Here is a 15,907-nt window from a genome sequence, read left to right as displayed (position 1 = left end):
TTTACACAAACTGTCGAAAGAACAAATTCTGTGAGCATTTAACACCTGGGAAAATGGCAATCATCAAATGTGGGTGGAAAGTAAACACCTCTGTTAAGGTATGGACAGTTGAAAATGAGAACAGATGATGGAGATGTAAACTGCCAGCCAGATGTGCGGGTAACTTAGTCTCAAAAGTGCATAGTGACTGTAAAAAACACACCAAAATCAGTTAAGAAATATGGCACACATTTGATTACATACTTTTTCACATAATAATTTATGTGTCTGTGAGTGTGTGTGATGTGTGTGGTGTTGGTTTGTAATGGGATGAGAGTGGAGTTGTTGAGATTAAGGAGCCAAGAATAAGTGGGGAAATAAAGAACTGAGGATCAATTATTGTGTCTTATTGTATCAGTCTCAAGACTCCTCATAGGGTTCCTGTCCATAAAGTACCAAAGAGGATCTGAGAACTACACTGATGGCCCAGATGCTTCTCAGTGATTACAGATTTATTACAGTTCTTGATTACCCTGTAAACAAACTAAGAAAATGGTTAGATTATCAGAGAAGGAAGGTTTTCAGTTCATTCTTTTTTTTTTTGAGACACAGTCTCACTGTCACTCTCTGTTGAGTGCTGTAGTGTCCTAGCTCATCACAAACTCAAACTTTTGGGCTGAAGTGATTCTTTTGCCTCAGCCTCCCATGTAGCTGGGACTTCAGGCACTGGCTACATCACCTGGCTATTTTTAGAGACGGGTTCTCACTGTTGCTCAGGCTGGTCTCAAACTCATGAGCTCAGGCAATTCACACACCTCGGCCTTCCAGAGTACTGGGAGTGCAGATGTGAGCCACCGCATGTGCTCAGTTAATTCTTTAATGAAGATAACATTAGAGGAAACCGTATAGTGCAGTGTATGTGCAACTCTCGTCATGTCAAGGGAATATGCTTTGTGTTTACATTGAAATTCAACAAATGATTGGATAATATGTGTTGAAAGCATCATATTCTTACTGGCCCTGAGCTTGTTGGAGTAAAACTAAATTGACTGAGAAAAATTACTAGAACTAGTTATTATGAATGTGAAAAAAAAATAAGACTAGTATTATATATATGTATATATACGAGAGGCAACAGTAGTATTAATTTGAAGACATAAGATCTGGATTCATGACAGAGTGAAGTTATAGGGACAATTATTCATATATTAAATCTAAAATAAAGGACTTAAAAGAATGTAGACTTATTTTGTGCTACAAGTAAGCTCTGCAACTTTAGTTTTCTATACCCAGACCTGCACGGTTCCTCCATCTATAAAGGTACTGAATAAATGCATTCTGATATTTACTAAATTTTGTACTAGTGGTGACTCTCTTTCAATATGTAAAAAAAAAAAAAAAAAAAACTTCTATGGGATTACAATGATATCTTTTAAATGAGTATTACAAGAAAAAAATGTATAAATTGGCATATATAACCTTCCATAGAAGAATGAATGAAACTGAGGAACAGGAGACTGAGCTGTGTAGTAATATTCAAGGGTAGATGGTGTATGAAAAAATAATTTAAAGAGACAAAATCATTAATAATAGATGTATTAGAACTATGAAAATGATCACATTTTTATTAAAGAGAAAAATTTATGTAATTTAAATTTACTTCATTTTTTTTAACCCATTTGTGTATTATCTTGCCAAGGAAAACTTTATTCTTTATTCTCTCCAAAGTCGGGTTAGATGAGAATTTAAAGACACTTTAACATAATCTAGTTCGCAAAGAATAAGATTTCTTATTAAACATATTAATAGGAAATATATAAAAGTGTTTATTTTTATTTTTTTTTTTATTTTTTTTTTTTTTTTAATTTTTTTATTAAATCATAAGTGTATACAATGATATGATTATGGGGCATCATACACTCACTTCATAAACCATTTGACACATTTTTATCCCAGTGGTTAACATAGCCTTTCCGGCGTTATCTCAGTTACTGTGCCAAAACATTTATATTCTACATTTACCAAGTTTCGCAAATACCCCTGTAATACGCACCACAGGTGTGATCCCACCGATTCCCCTCCCTCTACCCACCCCCCCCTTTCCCACTTCCCCCTATTGTTAAGTTGTAGCTGGGTTATAGCTTTCATGTGAGAGTCCCAAATTAGTTTCATAGTAGGGCTGTGTACATTGGATATTTTTTAACAAAGATATTTGTACCAGAATGTTTATTGCAGCCCAATTCATAATTGCTAAGTCATGGAAAAAGCCGAAGTGCCCATCGATCCACGAATGGATTAATAAATTGTGGTATATGTATACCATGGAATACTATGCAGCCTTAAAGAAAGATGGAGACTTTACCTCTTTCATGTTTACATGGATGGAGCTGGAACATATTCTCCTTAGTAAAGTATCCCAAAAGTGTTTATTTTTAATTAAAAAACATATTCTATAGTAAATCACACTGAACAAACATAATTACCAATTCAATATTGTTTAATGTACTTAAGTATTTTTTCCTTGTGTTGATAATTTATAATGAATTTTATAAGCTAATATTGATTAAGAACTGTTGTCTGTATTTATAATTTTAAATTAAATATATTTATTAATCAGGTTTTTATAATATAAATTTTTCTAGAAAAAATAAACTACATAACAACTTTACATTTGGGGCCATTATTTTAACAAGTCAAATTTTTCCCAGTACAAAATTTTCCATTCTGAATTTTCATAGATAGTTTTAAATATGTTATTGTTTATTATTTACCTATAAGTTCTATGAATTCTTCTAATTTTCTATAGAAAATTTCCTTAACATATACCTTTGAGTTAAAACCATCCCATATTGCATCTGTATGCCTCATATGTATATTTTTTAAGTGACACTATAATACAACATTACCCTTGATAACAAGGATGCTACTTTACTATTCTTTTGTTTTTCTTTATTTTTTAATTTCAGATTAATATGAAGATACAAATGATTAGGTTACATTGTTTGCATTTCTTACCCAATGCTTAGTATAGCTCCTGAAATAGTGAAATTCCCTCTTATTTTCTTTTCCTTGACCTGTTGATTGACTGAATAAATGCTTCTAGTAAGGACACAAATGTGAAGATATTATTATAATGTACCAGTTAAGTATCTGTAACTTATTATCATATAAAACAAAGCTGGTTTTCTATAGGATGATTTTAATTAATTATACACAAACCACATGCCCTTACATTACTAACAATGTGTCTTCTCTCTAGCACGAGTGTATGTACACCTTTAGGATGTGTGTGTGTGTGTGTGTGTGTTACAGAGAGAAAGGTAAAGAAGTATAGACACAAGTACAGAGAGAGACTGAGAGATGGAGGAAGAAAGAGAGAAAAGAATAGAACAGAGAACTGAAAACTGAGATAAAATGTAAGAAGCCAGGAGTCAGATGAGGCTCGATGGCTCACACCTCTAATCCTAGTACTCTGAGAGGCCAAGACATGTGGATTTCGTGAGCTCAGGAGTTTGAGACCAACCTGAAGAAGAGTGAGACCCCTGGTCTCTACTAAAAGTAGAGACACTGTCCAGGCATTGTGAAGGGGGCCTGTGGTCTCAGCTACTGGGGGCTGAGATAAGAGGATCTCTTGAGCCCAAGCGTTTGAAGTTACTGTGAGCTATGATGCCCCACACTCCACTCAGGACAAGGGAGTGTGACTGCCTCAAAAAAAATTATCTATCTATCCAGTCTATCTAGGCATTCCTGTACCTACTTAGTTAACTCAGCAATAATTGGGTATGCCTGAAAAATTCCCCATGAAACCACATTCAGTCTCTGGTTGTATAAATCTAGGTGAGAACACAAAACAGAAGAGAGTTACCAACAAATACGGCCAGACTGAATCAGAAGTTACCAGCCAAGGATCCTTAAGCCAACATGCTCAAGCAAAATGGGACAGTCTTCAGGCCTCCGGTGATGATGCTTGTTGGCATCCCTGGCTTGGAATCTGTGCAATTCTGGATTGGAATTCCTTTCTGTGCCATGTATATCATTGCTTTGTTTGGTAATTCCCTGCTCCTGGTCGTCATCAAAGCTGAGAGCAGCCTCCATGAACCCATGTACATCTTCCTGGCAATGCTTGGAGCAACAGACATTGTCCTCAGTACCTCCATCCTACCTAAAATGCTAGGAATATTCTGGTTTCATTTGGAACAGATATACTTTGATGCCTGTCTCTTGCAGATGTGGTTCATCCACACATTCCAGTGTATCGAGTCAGGTATTTTGCTGGCCATGGCTCTGGACCGCTATGTGGCAATCTGTGATCCTCTGAGACATGTAACCATTTTTACCCATAAACTTCTTAATAAGATTGGAGTAGGGGTGACACTTAGAGCAGGGCTTCTTGTAGCTCCATGTCTCATCCTCATCAAATGCCGACTGAAATTCTACAAGACTACTGTGATCTCCCATTCATACTGCGAGCATATGGCCATTGTGAAGTTGGCAGCAGAAGATGTTCATATCAATAAAATCTATGGTTTGTTTGTAGCTTTCAGTATACTTGGACTAGACATAATATGTATCACTTTGTCCTACATTCGAATATTTATAACTGTCTTTAATCTTCCTCAAAAGGAAGCTAGGCTAAAGGCCTTCAACACCTGCATCGCCCACATTGTTGTCTTCCTTGAGTTTTATGCCCTGGGTTTCTTCTCTTTCTTTACACATAGGTTTAAATTCCACATTCCATCCTACATTCATATTCTTCTGTCAAACCTTTACCTACTTGTCCCACCTTTGCTCAATCCTATCATATATGGAGTGAAGACCAAACAAATTCGCAATGGAATGTCTAAGATATTCTTCCCTAAGGGTGTTTCTTGATTTTTCATTATCCTACTTAAATAACAAAATGTTGCTATGAAACAACCTTGTTCTTGATGAGAATCTGTGCTTTCTGTAGTTCACCGAGTGCTAAAGTATGAAGTTTTAGTTTTGCATTCAAGGCAGTAAGACTTTGACTCTTTAATATCTTTTATTTTGGCTATAGAATTGGAGCACAAAGAGCTAGTCATTTTTAACCAATTGATGACACTAAGGCAAAAATTACGAACATTTGTTTATAGTTTTATGAGCTTTCAGTAATAGACATGATTTATAAGGAAGAATAAATGTTAATGTTTTAGCCTCGGTTTTATTTATCACAGAGGGCACAAATGTTTTATGTTACATGGATCACCTTTGTAATGCTTGCATTTCAGTTATAAATGTGTCCACCACCCAAATAGTGTTCATTTTACCCTTAGGTTAGTTTTTTTTTTTTTTCCCTTCTTCCCCCCTCCCATTGATTTCCACTGACTTTTACTTCCCTCTGTGTACTGTGTGCTCATTGGTTGGTTCCAAAATATACCAAGTATTATCAATGCCATTGCATAAGAAATGTAATCTAACATATTATAATTCTAATGTATATGAAACTAAATATTTGTACTATTTTTATGGACACCCTGAAGTATACTACTTACTGTACTAATGTGCTGACAAAATTTATTCATCAATAGATACCATAAAAAAAATCACTAAGCTTGTCTTTCAATTACTGAAGAACTTTCTTCATTCAGTGTAAGAACTTCCTTAAATATACACCAAAATTTAAGTTTATCCTCCAATCAAAAATATTTAGTGTATAAAATACATTAACACCAACTAAATCTAGTCTTAAAGCTTATAATTGCAATGATAATGAACCATCACTACTTTTCTTCTCAAATTTTGATCACTGTCATTATTATTATTATATGAACATTCACATCTTACACTGGTCTTTGTCCTATGATGATCTGAGCACTGGGAAGTCTCTTATTTTCAATGATGAATGAATGTATTTTATGCACTTTTTTGGAACAGATTTGGAATTACATTAACTTGAATGTATATATCATGTAAAAAGTTGCCATGTTACCATTCTACATAAGGGTGGCATATTGGTTGCAATTAATAAATTGACTATTAATAGAATAGAATGGAATAAATTAATAGTCTATAGATTTTAAGAATATTTTCTTTGTTTTTTTCTGAATTTCCTCTTGCCCCCAGTGCAACAGTACATTTATTTGAATCTCCTTAGCTTCATCTTGGCTATGAAAATTTCTCATATTTTCCTTTATTCTAATGACCTTAACACTATTGAAGAATACTATTCAAGTATTTTGTATGATTTCCCTGTAATAGAATTTATCTTACATCTTTGGTAAGATCAGAGTTGGATTATGTGTGAATGGGTGGAAGATGAGCTTTAAAGTGCTATTTTGATCCCCTTGTTATCAAGGGTACCTGCTATCAACATAATTTATCACTGTGTATGTTTACCTTGATTACTTGGCTGAGGTAGTACATTTTCATATTTCTTTACTGTAGAGGTCTTTTCTTTTTTCTTTTTTTCTTTTTAAATCCCATTTCCATAGAATATGCTTTGAAGTCATTGTATGCAGTTCACATTGAAGGAGTACAAGTTTATGTTCCTCTTCTTCGTATATGGAATAGCTGTAAATATATAATTTAATAAATAGTGTCAAATTCTTCACCTGGAGGACTTTTGTTACCCTCTGATTAACTTACTTCATCATTTTTCTATCAGTATGGCTTTATGGATATTTACATTACTCTTCAGATTATATGTAACAATCCAGTGTCTCCTTATTTATTTTCTTGCTTAAGTTGTTTCAGTTTGATCACTGGTAGCTCTTTGACTTGCCTTCTGTTCCCCTGTAAGTAGTGTGGGTGTGTATGTTCGTGTGTGTGCATGAGTTTGTGTCTATTAGCACTGCATACCTCATGGCTCTAAAAGATGCTCCAGGTTCATCTTGGATATTGTCTGTATCAGTCCTAGAATAAGCCATTTCAGCTTGATCAGTTTATAAAAGAGGGACGTTCAACCTCCCATTCCAACAGTGGATTTGTCTGTACCCCATTGAATTTTTGTCAGTTTTGCCCACATATTATCATATGATTCTCTGTTGTTAAGTTTATACACATGACCAATTTTTATGCATTTTGTGGAGCTGAACTTTTATTATTAGATCATAACAATTTTATTTCTCATCATTTTCTTTTATCTGAAGTCTGCTTTGTCTAACATTAACATAGACTGTCCAACTTGCTTTTGGTTAGGTAGTATTGACTGCATTTTTTATACTTTTAACATTTATATATTTTTATATTTATAGTTGATTTCTTTAACAATTTATATACGATACACGTAGGTGTAAACTGGATTATTTTTTATCCATTATGATATTTTTTTTTGAGACAGAGTCTCAATCTTTTGCCCCAATCTAGACTGCTGTGGCATCAGCCTAACTCACAGCAAATGCAAACTCCTGGGCTTACGGGGTCCTCCTCCTTCATTCTCCCAAGCAACTGGGACTACAGGCTCTTGCCATGAAGCTTGACTAATTTTTCTATTTTTAGTATAGAGGGGGTTTCAGTCTTGCTCAGCCTGGTCTTAAACTCCCAAGATCAAGGCATATTCCCACCTCGGTTTCCCAGAGTGCTAGGATTACAGTAATGAGCGATGGCATCTGGCCAAAACACCTGAATTATTAATTGGTGTATTTGGATAACTCAATGATTAAAGATTTATTGATATAATTCGATTACTGTATACCACATTTGTAATTGTTTGTTCATCCCCCCCACCATCTTTTTCCCCCAGTTTTCTCTGGATTTATTGAAAACATTAAATGATTTCAGTTTCTCTTCTCTCATGTATTATCAATTACACTACTTTAAAGTGTTTGGCGGTTTCCCTGAGCTGTATACACTTACAATTAATCCAACCTCATTTTTTTTATTTCTTTTTAATTTTTTTCCAAGTTTCTTATTATAGAGGACTTACATTACCTATTTTTATAAACACTTTACTGAGTTGTAGCATACATGTAAAACATGCTTAAATTAGTGAGTCATTATTTTCTTTTTTATTACAGATTAATATGACAATATTCTTGACTAGGTTACAGTGTTTGCATTTTTAGGTAAAGTTCAGTTGTAGATGAGCCCTTCACCTGGACAGGTGTGCTGTATACCCTTACATTGTACCCCTAAAGTGAGAGCTAAGCTCTATTTAAATTAATACACATACTGGGCTGTTCATAGATAATGCAGGTACCTTAAAATGGAGTTTTTTCAATCTTTTCTCCCATTCTTTATAATATTACTGCTCTCTGGCTCTGCGCCTGTGGCTCAAGAGGCTAAGGCACCAGCCACATACACCTGAGCTGGCGGGTTTGAATCCAGCCCGGGCCCATCAAACAACAATGATGGCTGCAACCAAAGAATAGCCAGGCGTTATGGTGGGTGTCTGTAGTCCCAGTTACTTGGGAGGTGGAGGCAAGAGAATTGCTTGAGCTCAGGAGCTGGAGGTTGCTGTGAGCTGTGATGCTACAACACTCTACCCAGGGTGACAGCTTGAGGCTCTGTCTCAAAAAAAAAAAAAAAAAATTACTTCTCTCTACCAATTTGTGTATTTATTTATTTAAGATACAATCTCAATTTGTCACCCTTGGTAGAACGCTGTGGTGTGATAGCTCACAGAAACTCAAATTCTTGGGTTCAAGCGATCCTCTTGCCTCAGCCTCCCAAATAGCTGGGAATATAAGCATCTGCCACAATGCCCAGCTGACCTTGGAGTAGGGGTCCCACTCTTGCTCAGGCTGGTCTCCAACTCCTGAGCTCAAGCAATACAGTTGCCTTGGACACCCAGAGTGCTAAGATTATAGGTGTGAGCCACCACACCTGGCTCTACACTGTTTTGTTTATCCACAACCTTTAATCACCTAGCACCATTTTACTATTATTACTTTGAGTCATCTATTGAATCAACTAATAAAATATCACAGTATCTTTATGTTTATCCAAATTTATTATTTTCAAGTGATTTTTCTTTCTTTGCTTAGATTTGTGTCTGTGACCTATATATTTTTTCTTGTCTCATTTGGATTTCTTCTAACATTATTGCAGAGCAGCATAATTTAAAATCATTCAAGTACTGCCACTTTCAGTAAAATGACATTGACTTTGTTGTCCTGACTTGGCAGTTCTAGGGGTAGGAATTGCTCTTCTAATCTCATTTCGCTGATGAGTTAAACAAAAGTCATTAGCTTTGAGGTTTTTCTTTTATAATATTTTCTTTATATTTGAACTATGATCATGAAACTTCTGAGGTCAGTGCATAAAATAATGAATACTTTTGTATAATTAATTTACGTATTTACTTAATTAGAACTAAGATCTGATTAAATGAATGATTTTAAGGTACTCTGTCATAACCCCAACTATTAGTTCAAAGGAAAAAATATTAATTCCTTAAGGGAAATCCCTTATGTATATGTATGCTCACTTACTTACTCATTGTAATGGTTATGAATACCTAAGACTAAACTACACAATAAATTTTACATACAAATATATATATTTAGAAAATTCTGGATGAATTTGAGTTCTCTATAGATCCTAGTTATCAAGCTTTTGTCTGATTCAAAATATGCAAATATCATTTACCATTGTGTAGGTTGTCTATTTGCTTTGGATGTTGTCTCCTTAGCTGTACAGAAGCTTTTTAGTTTTACAGCCTAATGCCCACCAACCCAGAAATAGATTACCAATCTGTGGTATGTATATACCATGGAATACTATTCAGCTATTATAAAAGATAGAGACTCTACATCATTTGTATTAACCTGAATGGAAATGGAAGACATTATTCTTAGTAAAGCATCACAAGAATGGAGAAACATGAATCCTGTGTACTCAATGTTGATATGAGGACAATTAATGACTTAGTACGTGGTCGGGGGTGGGGAAAAGTGAGAACAGAGAGAGCAAGAAGGAGGGAGGGGTTGGGGAAAGGAAGAACAGAGAGAGGGAAGGAGGTAGTGGGTGGGAGAAGGGAGGAGTAGAGAGAGGAGGAAGGGGATGGAGTCTTTGTGTGTGACACACCTTTTGGAGGCAAGACACAATTACAAGAGAGACTTTACCTAACAAATGCAATCAGTGTTACCTGGTTTCTTGTACCCTCAATGAATTCCCAACAATAAAAAAAAAGAAAAGAAAAAGCTAGATGATAAAGTAGAGCATTATCTTACCAAAAGTTTAGCTGTAAATGTTTTTATTAGCTGTATAATGTAATTATTGTAAAATTTTTGATATAACTCTTATAGTAAAAGATAGTTAATAAAGACAATTATACAATGATATAAGTAATTTATATCTTACAATGTATCCAGCCATTGCTCTAAATTATAGATCAGCAATCTTTTCTATATAAAGGGATAATTGGTGAATAATATTTCAAGCTTTGTTGTCCATGGAGTAACATTATCCAACTTTTACCAGTTGGTAAAATTATCAATTTTACCATTACAATTACAATTATTACAATTTTACCATTGTAGGGGAAAAGCATTCACTTTTGGATATGGCACTTCTCCGATGAGGCAGCAACCTGTTTTTGGTGTATGAGCTATTAGTTATAATATGGGCTTGAAATTCATATTCTTTGTGGTTGATCAAATGGAATATAAGCACTATCAAAACAAAATATTGTGTTGCCATGTATTGATAGGTTTGTGTTCGAGGCTAGATTTGTTATTTGTATCCAGACCATCCATCTTATACCATGTTGTATGGGACTTTCACCATAATTACTCCACTGTCCTTTGTTTTCTTTGATCTTCACAGTGACACAAGCCAGACTTTATTGTTTGTTCGTTTTTTAATTAGATGTCCTCTACTGCTTTTCTAATTGTATGATTTTCTTTGAAATTTTCTTCTCTTTTTGCTTTTATTAAGTCACTCTCTTCCAAATGTGTTTTCACTTTTCTTACTATGTCTGTATATGTTCATTGTGATGTTACCGCTACTAGACACAGTTGCTTTGTTTACTTACATGGTAAAAACCTCATCTTTCTTCAAGACTCAGGTCAGCCTTTCTTTGGCACCTCCTCCAAAAGGTCATGATGGATTTTTGCCCCTCTGGCTGAGTGTTATTTTTGGTGTTCCATAATCAATTGCACAATTTTTAAGCTGTATTACCTTGAGCTTATTTCTCTCAGCAATACCTGATATTGATGTTTATTTTGTTGTTATTGTGGGTGTTTCAAATTAATTAATTTTTTTAATACTTGGCTTATCATAACATTTTAGCATGTATTTTACTCACTAATACTTTATGACATGACAGACTACTAATTTCAGCAATTTCGGTAACTTGTAACAAGATGCTTAGTTGTGTATTTTTGGGGGAAGAATAAGTGAAAATTGTCCAATTTTAGAAATGTTAAGTTAAGGGAATAAGATTTTCTTGTAAAGATATCCAGTTTCTAGCTACATTTATACATCTGGAAAAATACCTTTGATTATTGATCTTCATATTTTAATTTCTATTATATCACTAACCCCAGTATGTAGAGAGGCTGAGACGGGTGTACTGCTTAAGCTCAGTAGTTCAAGATAGCTTGAGCAAGTGTGAGACCTCATCTCTACTAAAAATAGAAAAACTATCTGGGCATTGTGGTGGTTGTCTGTAATAGCAGCTACCTGGAGGCTGAGGCAAGCAAATCACTTTTGCCCAAGAGTTTGAGGTTGCTATGAGCTAAGATGCCACAGCACTTTATTGAGGGTGACAAAATGAGACAAAGAAAGGAATGAATGAAGGAAGGAAGGAAGAAAGTTATTGTTGACTATTGTGATATTCCTGTCCCATTCACTGCATCATTTAATCCTTACCTTGACCTTATAAAGCACATACATAATTTTTTTCATTTGACAGATGATAAAACTAATAATATATAAAGTTAAAAATAAATTTTATTAAAATATTAGTGATGCAAGCAATGTTGGAACTTGACGTTTTTCTCTCTGGAATCCTAGTTCTGAAGTACTGGATATAAGCATTGCGCGTTGAATAAATGGATAGAAGTACATGATTATTGTACAAAAAGGAAGATCACAACTGTTTGCTGTGAAATTACATACAAAAGTTAATGAAACACATTCAATGATTCAACAAATAAGAATAAGGCTATAGGAAACAAATACAAAAATCAAAATTTTAATGAATTAATTCATTTCAGAACACAAAAGTGTTCATCAAATATTTTAAAAATACATAAAACTATTGAAAAAAATTAACAATTTCCAGAAAATGATCTACAAGGTAAAATATGTTTTAAATAGAGAATGTACAGAAATGTTTAAAGACGCTCTCTGTATTCCTTCTAAATTAAAAATAAGGGTCTTACCTAATGGATTGTTTTATGTTTTAGTCCTTCATAAAAATGCTCCATTTTTTTTATTTCTTGAAGCTAAAGAAAAGGAAACTACAGGTGGAAAGGTAGAAGTATCAAACTCTTCAATTTTTGCTTTGGTTTTGAAAGGATAATTTAAATGTTACGAGACCGCTCTGATTAGACATTAGTAAAACGGAATAAACAATCCTTGTTTGAGTTTTGCCAAAATATTGAAATAGAATTTATCAAGTACTAGAGTGAGCAGGTCCCTGGAAATTTACCCCAACATCTAGAATAAAAAGAGGAATAATATATAAAACATCAAAAGGAATAAGCTAGTTCATACCATAAATAAAAAGTCCACAATTTCTGTGTAGGAAATGATACTGAGTAGAGATTAACACCATGAATTATAAACCCAGCATTGGGGGGTTCAAATTCTGCGTTTTTACTTTTTAGATGAGTTTCCTTGTACAATTGTCATCAACTCTGTGTGCATAGATTTCCTAATTTGTACAAAGAAAATGGTAATAACACCAATCTCACAGTATAATTTTGTGGGCCAGACAAGTGGATACATGTGAAAGGCTTAATAAATAGCCAAACATACAGTAATCATCAACTGAGTGGTATGCCATTATTGTTAGCAATATTTTCAGTACAAAGCATCTTGGAAATAATTATTTTTACTCCATACTTATCCATCAGGATGTGCAGATTTGGAATTGGGAAAAATATATATTATAAATTTCAGAGCCCAATATATTGAGAAGATTTAAATGATTTCAATAATTTGGCCTAACCATTTTCCATTTTTGAATACTATAGAATATTCTGGAAAACATTGAATATACAATAAAAAATAATAACAATATTTGTTAATATTTATCAAAAACACTCCTCAAATGGCATTCTCTAAAAGAGAGAAGAAATGTACAAAAAAAAAGAGAGATAGAAAAAAAAGCACAACATCAAATATTACACTACAAAATATTACTAAATTGAGAAATAAAATTTTGGGAGCAAGATTTTAATATTGTTAACACCTCATGATTTCATGAGCCACATTGTACCAAAATGAATCTGCATTTTTGCATTTACATATTTTACTGTTCAGAAATTTTCTTATGTGAGAGAAAGAGACTCACCACTCGGTCACGAATCTGCTTGGTCTTGACCCCATACACCAGGGGATTGACCGCGGGGGGCACTAGAAGGTACAAACTTGCAAAAATTATGTGGACACTTGGAGGTACCTTCTTGCCAATGCGGTGAGTTAGGAAGCTAAACAGCGCAGGTGTGTAGGAGACAAGAATAGTGCAGACATGGGCAGCACAGGTGCTCAGTGCCTTAGAGCGGGCATTCTGGGAAGAGAGCCGGAAGACAGCCTGGAGGATTTTGATGTAGGATGTGGCTATAAGTCCTAGGTCCAATATCATCACTGAAAGGGCCACAGAGATTCCATAAACTCTGTTAATGAAGGTGTTGGCACTGGCCAACTTCACCACAGCCATATGCTCACAGTAAGCATGATTGATGATGTATTTGGTATAATATGGTAGCCTCTTAATGAGAAGAGGACAGGGCAAAACCATAAGGATAGCTCGGACTGCACCAACTAAAAACAGTTTAATGACCATTGGTGTTGTCAGGATGTTTGTATGACGCAGTGGGATGCAAATAGCTACATAGCGGTCAAAAGCCATGGCAACTAGAAGTGCAGACTCAATAATGCAAAATGTGTGGATGAAATACAATTGTGCCAGGCATACATTAAAGTCAATCCAATGTGCATCAAACCAGAAGATGCCAAGCATCTTGGGTGCTGTGGAAGAGGCAAGAGCCATGTCATTCATTGCCAACATGCAAAGGAAGAAATACATAGGTTGGTGAAGGCTTGGCTCTAGCTTGACAGTGACAATGATTACACTGTTCCCCAGCAAGGTCAGAGCAAACAGGAGGCAGACAGGGATGCCAATCCAGCAGTGAAAATATTCCAAACTGGGAATACCAACCAGGAAGAAAGATGAGATGTAAGATGTTGCATTGTCTCCCATGTTAAAACTTGAGAGGTTGCACGTTTAGCATGAAGTCTCTAGGAAAAGCAGGATCACAAAGTGACTTTTCCATAATCTTCCCTATTAGAGATCTAGGCACATGTATTAAAGGCTAGCTGAAAGGCTAATTCTTTTCCTGCATCTTCATAAATCACTCAACAACCCACATCATCATTCTGAGCTCCAGCATACTTTTCTGTAAAAGACAAGTACAATTTTATTTTCTGAGTTTTGCTATTTTATTGACTTATTCTACAATATTTTTATTCTCTGTAAGAGTAACAGTTAGCAAAAAAATAACTTCATCTTTATGCCAAACTCAGTATCTATGATATAAATATTCTTGATTAAAGTGAGATTTTTCTCAAGGAAATTGGGACAAAATTTGGAGATGCAAACACATGCCCAACAAATAAGAAGTATTTCAAGAAGCAATTTTTTTTATAGTACTGTTAATCTTGGCAAAGTAACTTAATCAGGAATTCAGAATAAGATCTAAAAATGCTGAGCTATAAGAATAAACATATCAAAATTAAAGACAATAAAATGTTTTATCAAAAATCATAGGTAAATTTATTCTGATTTTAAAATAACTCTTTAAGAATATTTGAAGATGGACAGAGTAGCACCACTATATAAAAATAATGGAAGATTGTATTTCTTTGTGCTTTCAAATAATTTAAAATAACTATTATACATACAATCACATTACTTGTTATTAAATCCAAACTGTTTCTTGGAATCCATTTGTAGCCTCAGCCCTGCCTCTGACTCCTACATTTATCTGCATAATTAGGACAAAGACCAAAAGTACTATGATTCAGTCTTTGGGATCTCAGCAATAAGATAGCTGCTGTGACTATGTTTCTCAGTAGTAAATTGGAAAACAAATCTATGAGTCATAAAATATTTCAGAAAAATTCAGAGGTTAAACTTTCACCAGAATATACAAAACTAGAGAGATTACTACATAGCAGAGTAATCCAATAACCGCAAACTTAATACAAAATCAACAAATAGTAAAATTTCAAGGCAGCAGTGTTTTTAAGTATTTACTAAGCTTATCTCTTTGCAAATCTTAAATGAGTGCTTTACATTTGGGAGCTTGGATAACCTTGGATATCCTTGGATAACCATTCATATAATTGTTTCTGGAGGAAGCAAATATGTAAGAGGCTGATGGAAAATGACGGGGCATAATTAAGCAGAGAGTTTTGATTTTAAAAAGTAGCTGAACCCACTTGGAGCTATATACATAAATAAACCAAGAAGCGTTGCTTAGGTTTACAAACAGGCATAATAATAATGGCAAATGAGTATAAATGCTTTAAAACAATTCTCTCCTTATTTCCAATAAACGAGCTTATAAAATGGAAAAATGTCTAATCTATACTAAAAGAAGTGAAGTGACTTCCACTTGCATAAGAGAAGCTCCAGTCAGCATCCCAGAAGGGAAACATTGAGAAATTTTCAGAGATCGCACTGAAGTTATGATCTGCATATACAGTCAACCCCTCCTTCCTAGAAAGTCTTCATCTTCTCTCAGACTTGGTTTGGAGACATCTATCTATTTCTGTAAGGTCAGTAGGTAGT

The 15,907-nt window shown here is 34.5% G+C and overlaps 2 protein-coding genes across 2 annotated transcripts; one reads left to right on the top strand and one right to left on the bottom strand.

Moving 5' to 3' along the window:
* The first annotated feature begins 3,900 nt into the window (after positions 1 to 3,900).
* LOC128565613 (olfactory receptor 52A5-like) lies at positions 3,901 to 4,851 on the top strand. Its single transcript, XM_053562203.1, has one exon. The coding sequence runs from the start codon at positions 3,901 to 3,903 to the stop codon at positions 4,849 to 4,851; it is 951 nt and encodes a 316-aa protein (XP_053418178.1).
* Positions 4,852 to 13,363: 8,512 nt separating this feature from the next.
* Positions 13,364 to 14,314, bottom strand: LOC128566045 (olfactory receptor 52P1-like). Its single transcript, XM_053562949.1, has one exon. The coding sequence runs from the start codon at positions 14,312 to 14,314 to the stop codon at positions 13,364 to 13,366; it is 951 nt and encodes a 316-aa protein (XP_053418924.1).
* Between the last annotated feature and the right edge of the window lie 1,593 nt (positions 14,315 to 15,907).

Source organism: Nycticebus coucang, chromosome 14 (genome assembly GCF_027406575.1).
Source record: "Nycticebus coucang isolate mNycCou1 chromosome 14, mNycCou1.pri, whole genome shotgun sequence".
NCBI classification, from domain to species: domain Eukaryota; kingdom Metazoa; phylum Chordata; class Mammalia; order Primates; family Lorisidae; genus Nycticebus; species Nycticebus coucang.
Note: the sequence above shows the minus strand (reverse complement) of the source record. Positions and strands in the feature narration are given on the sequence as shown.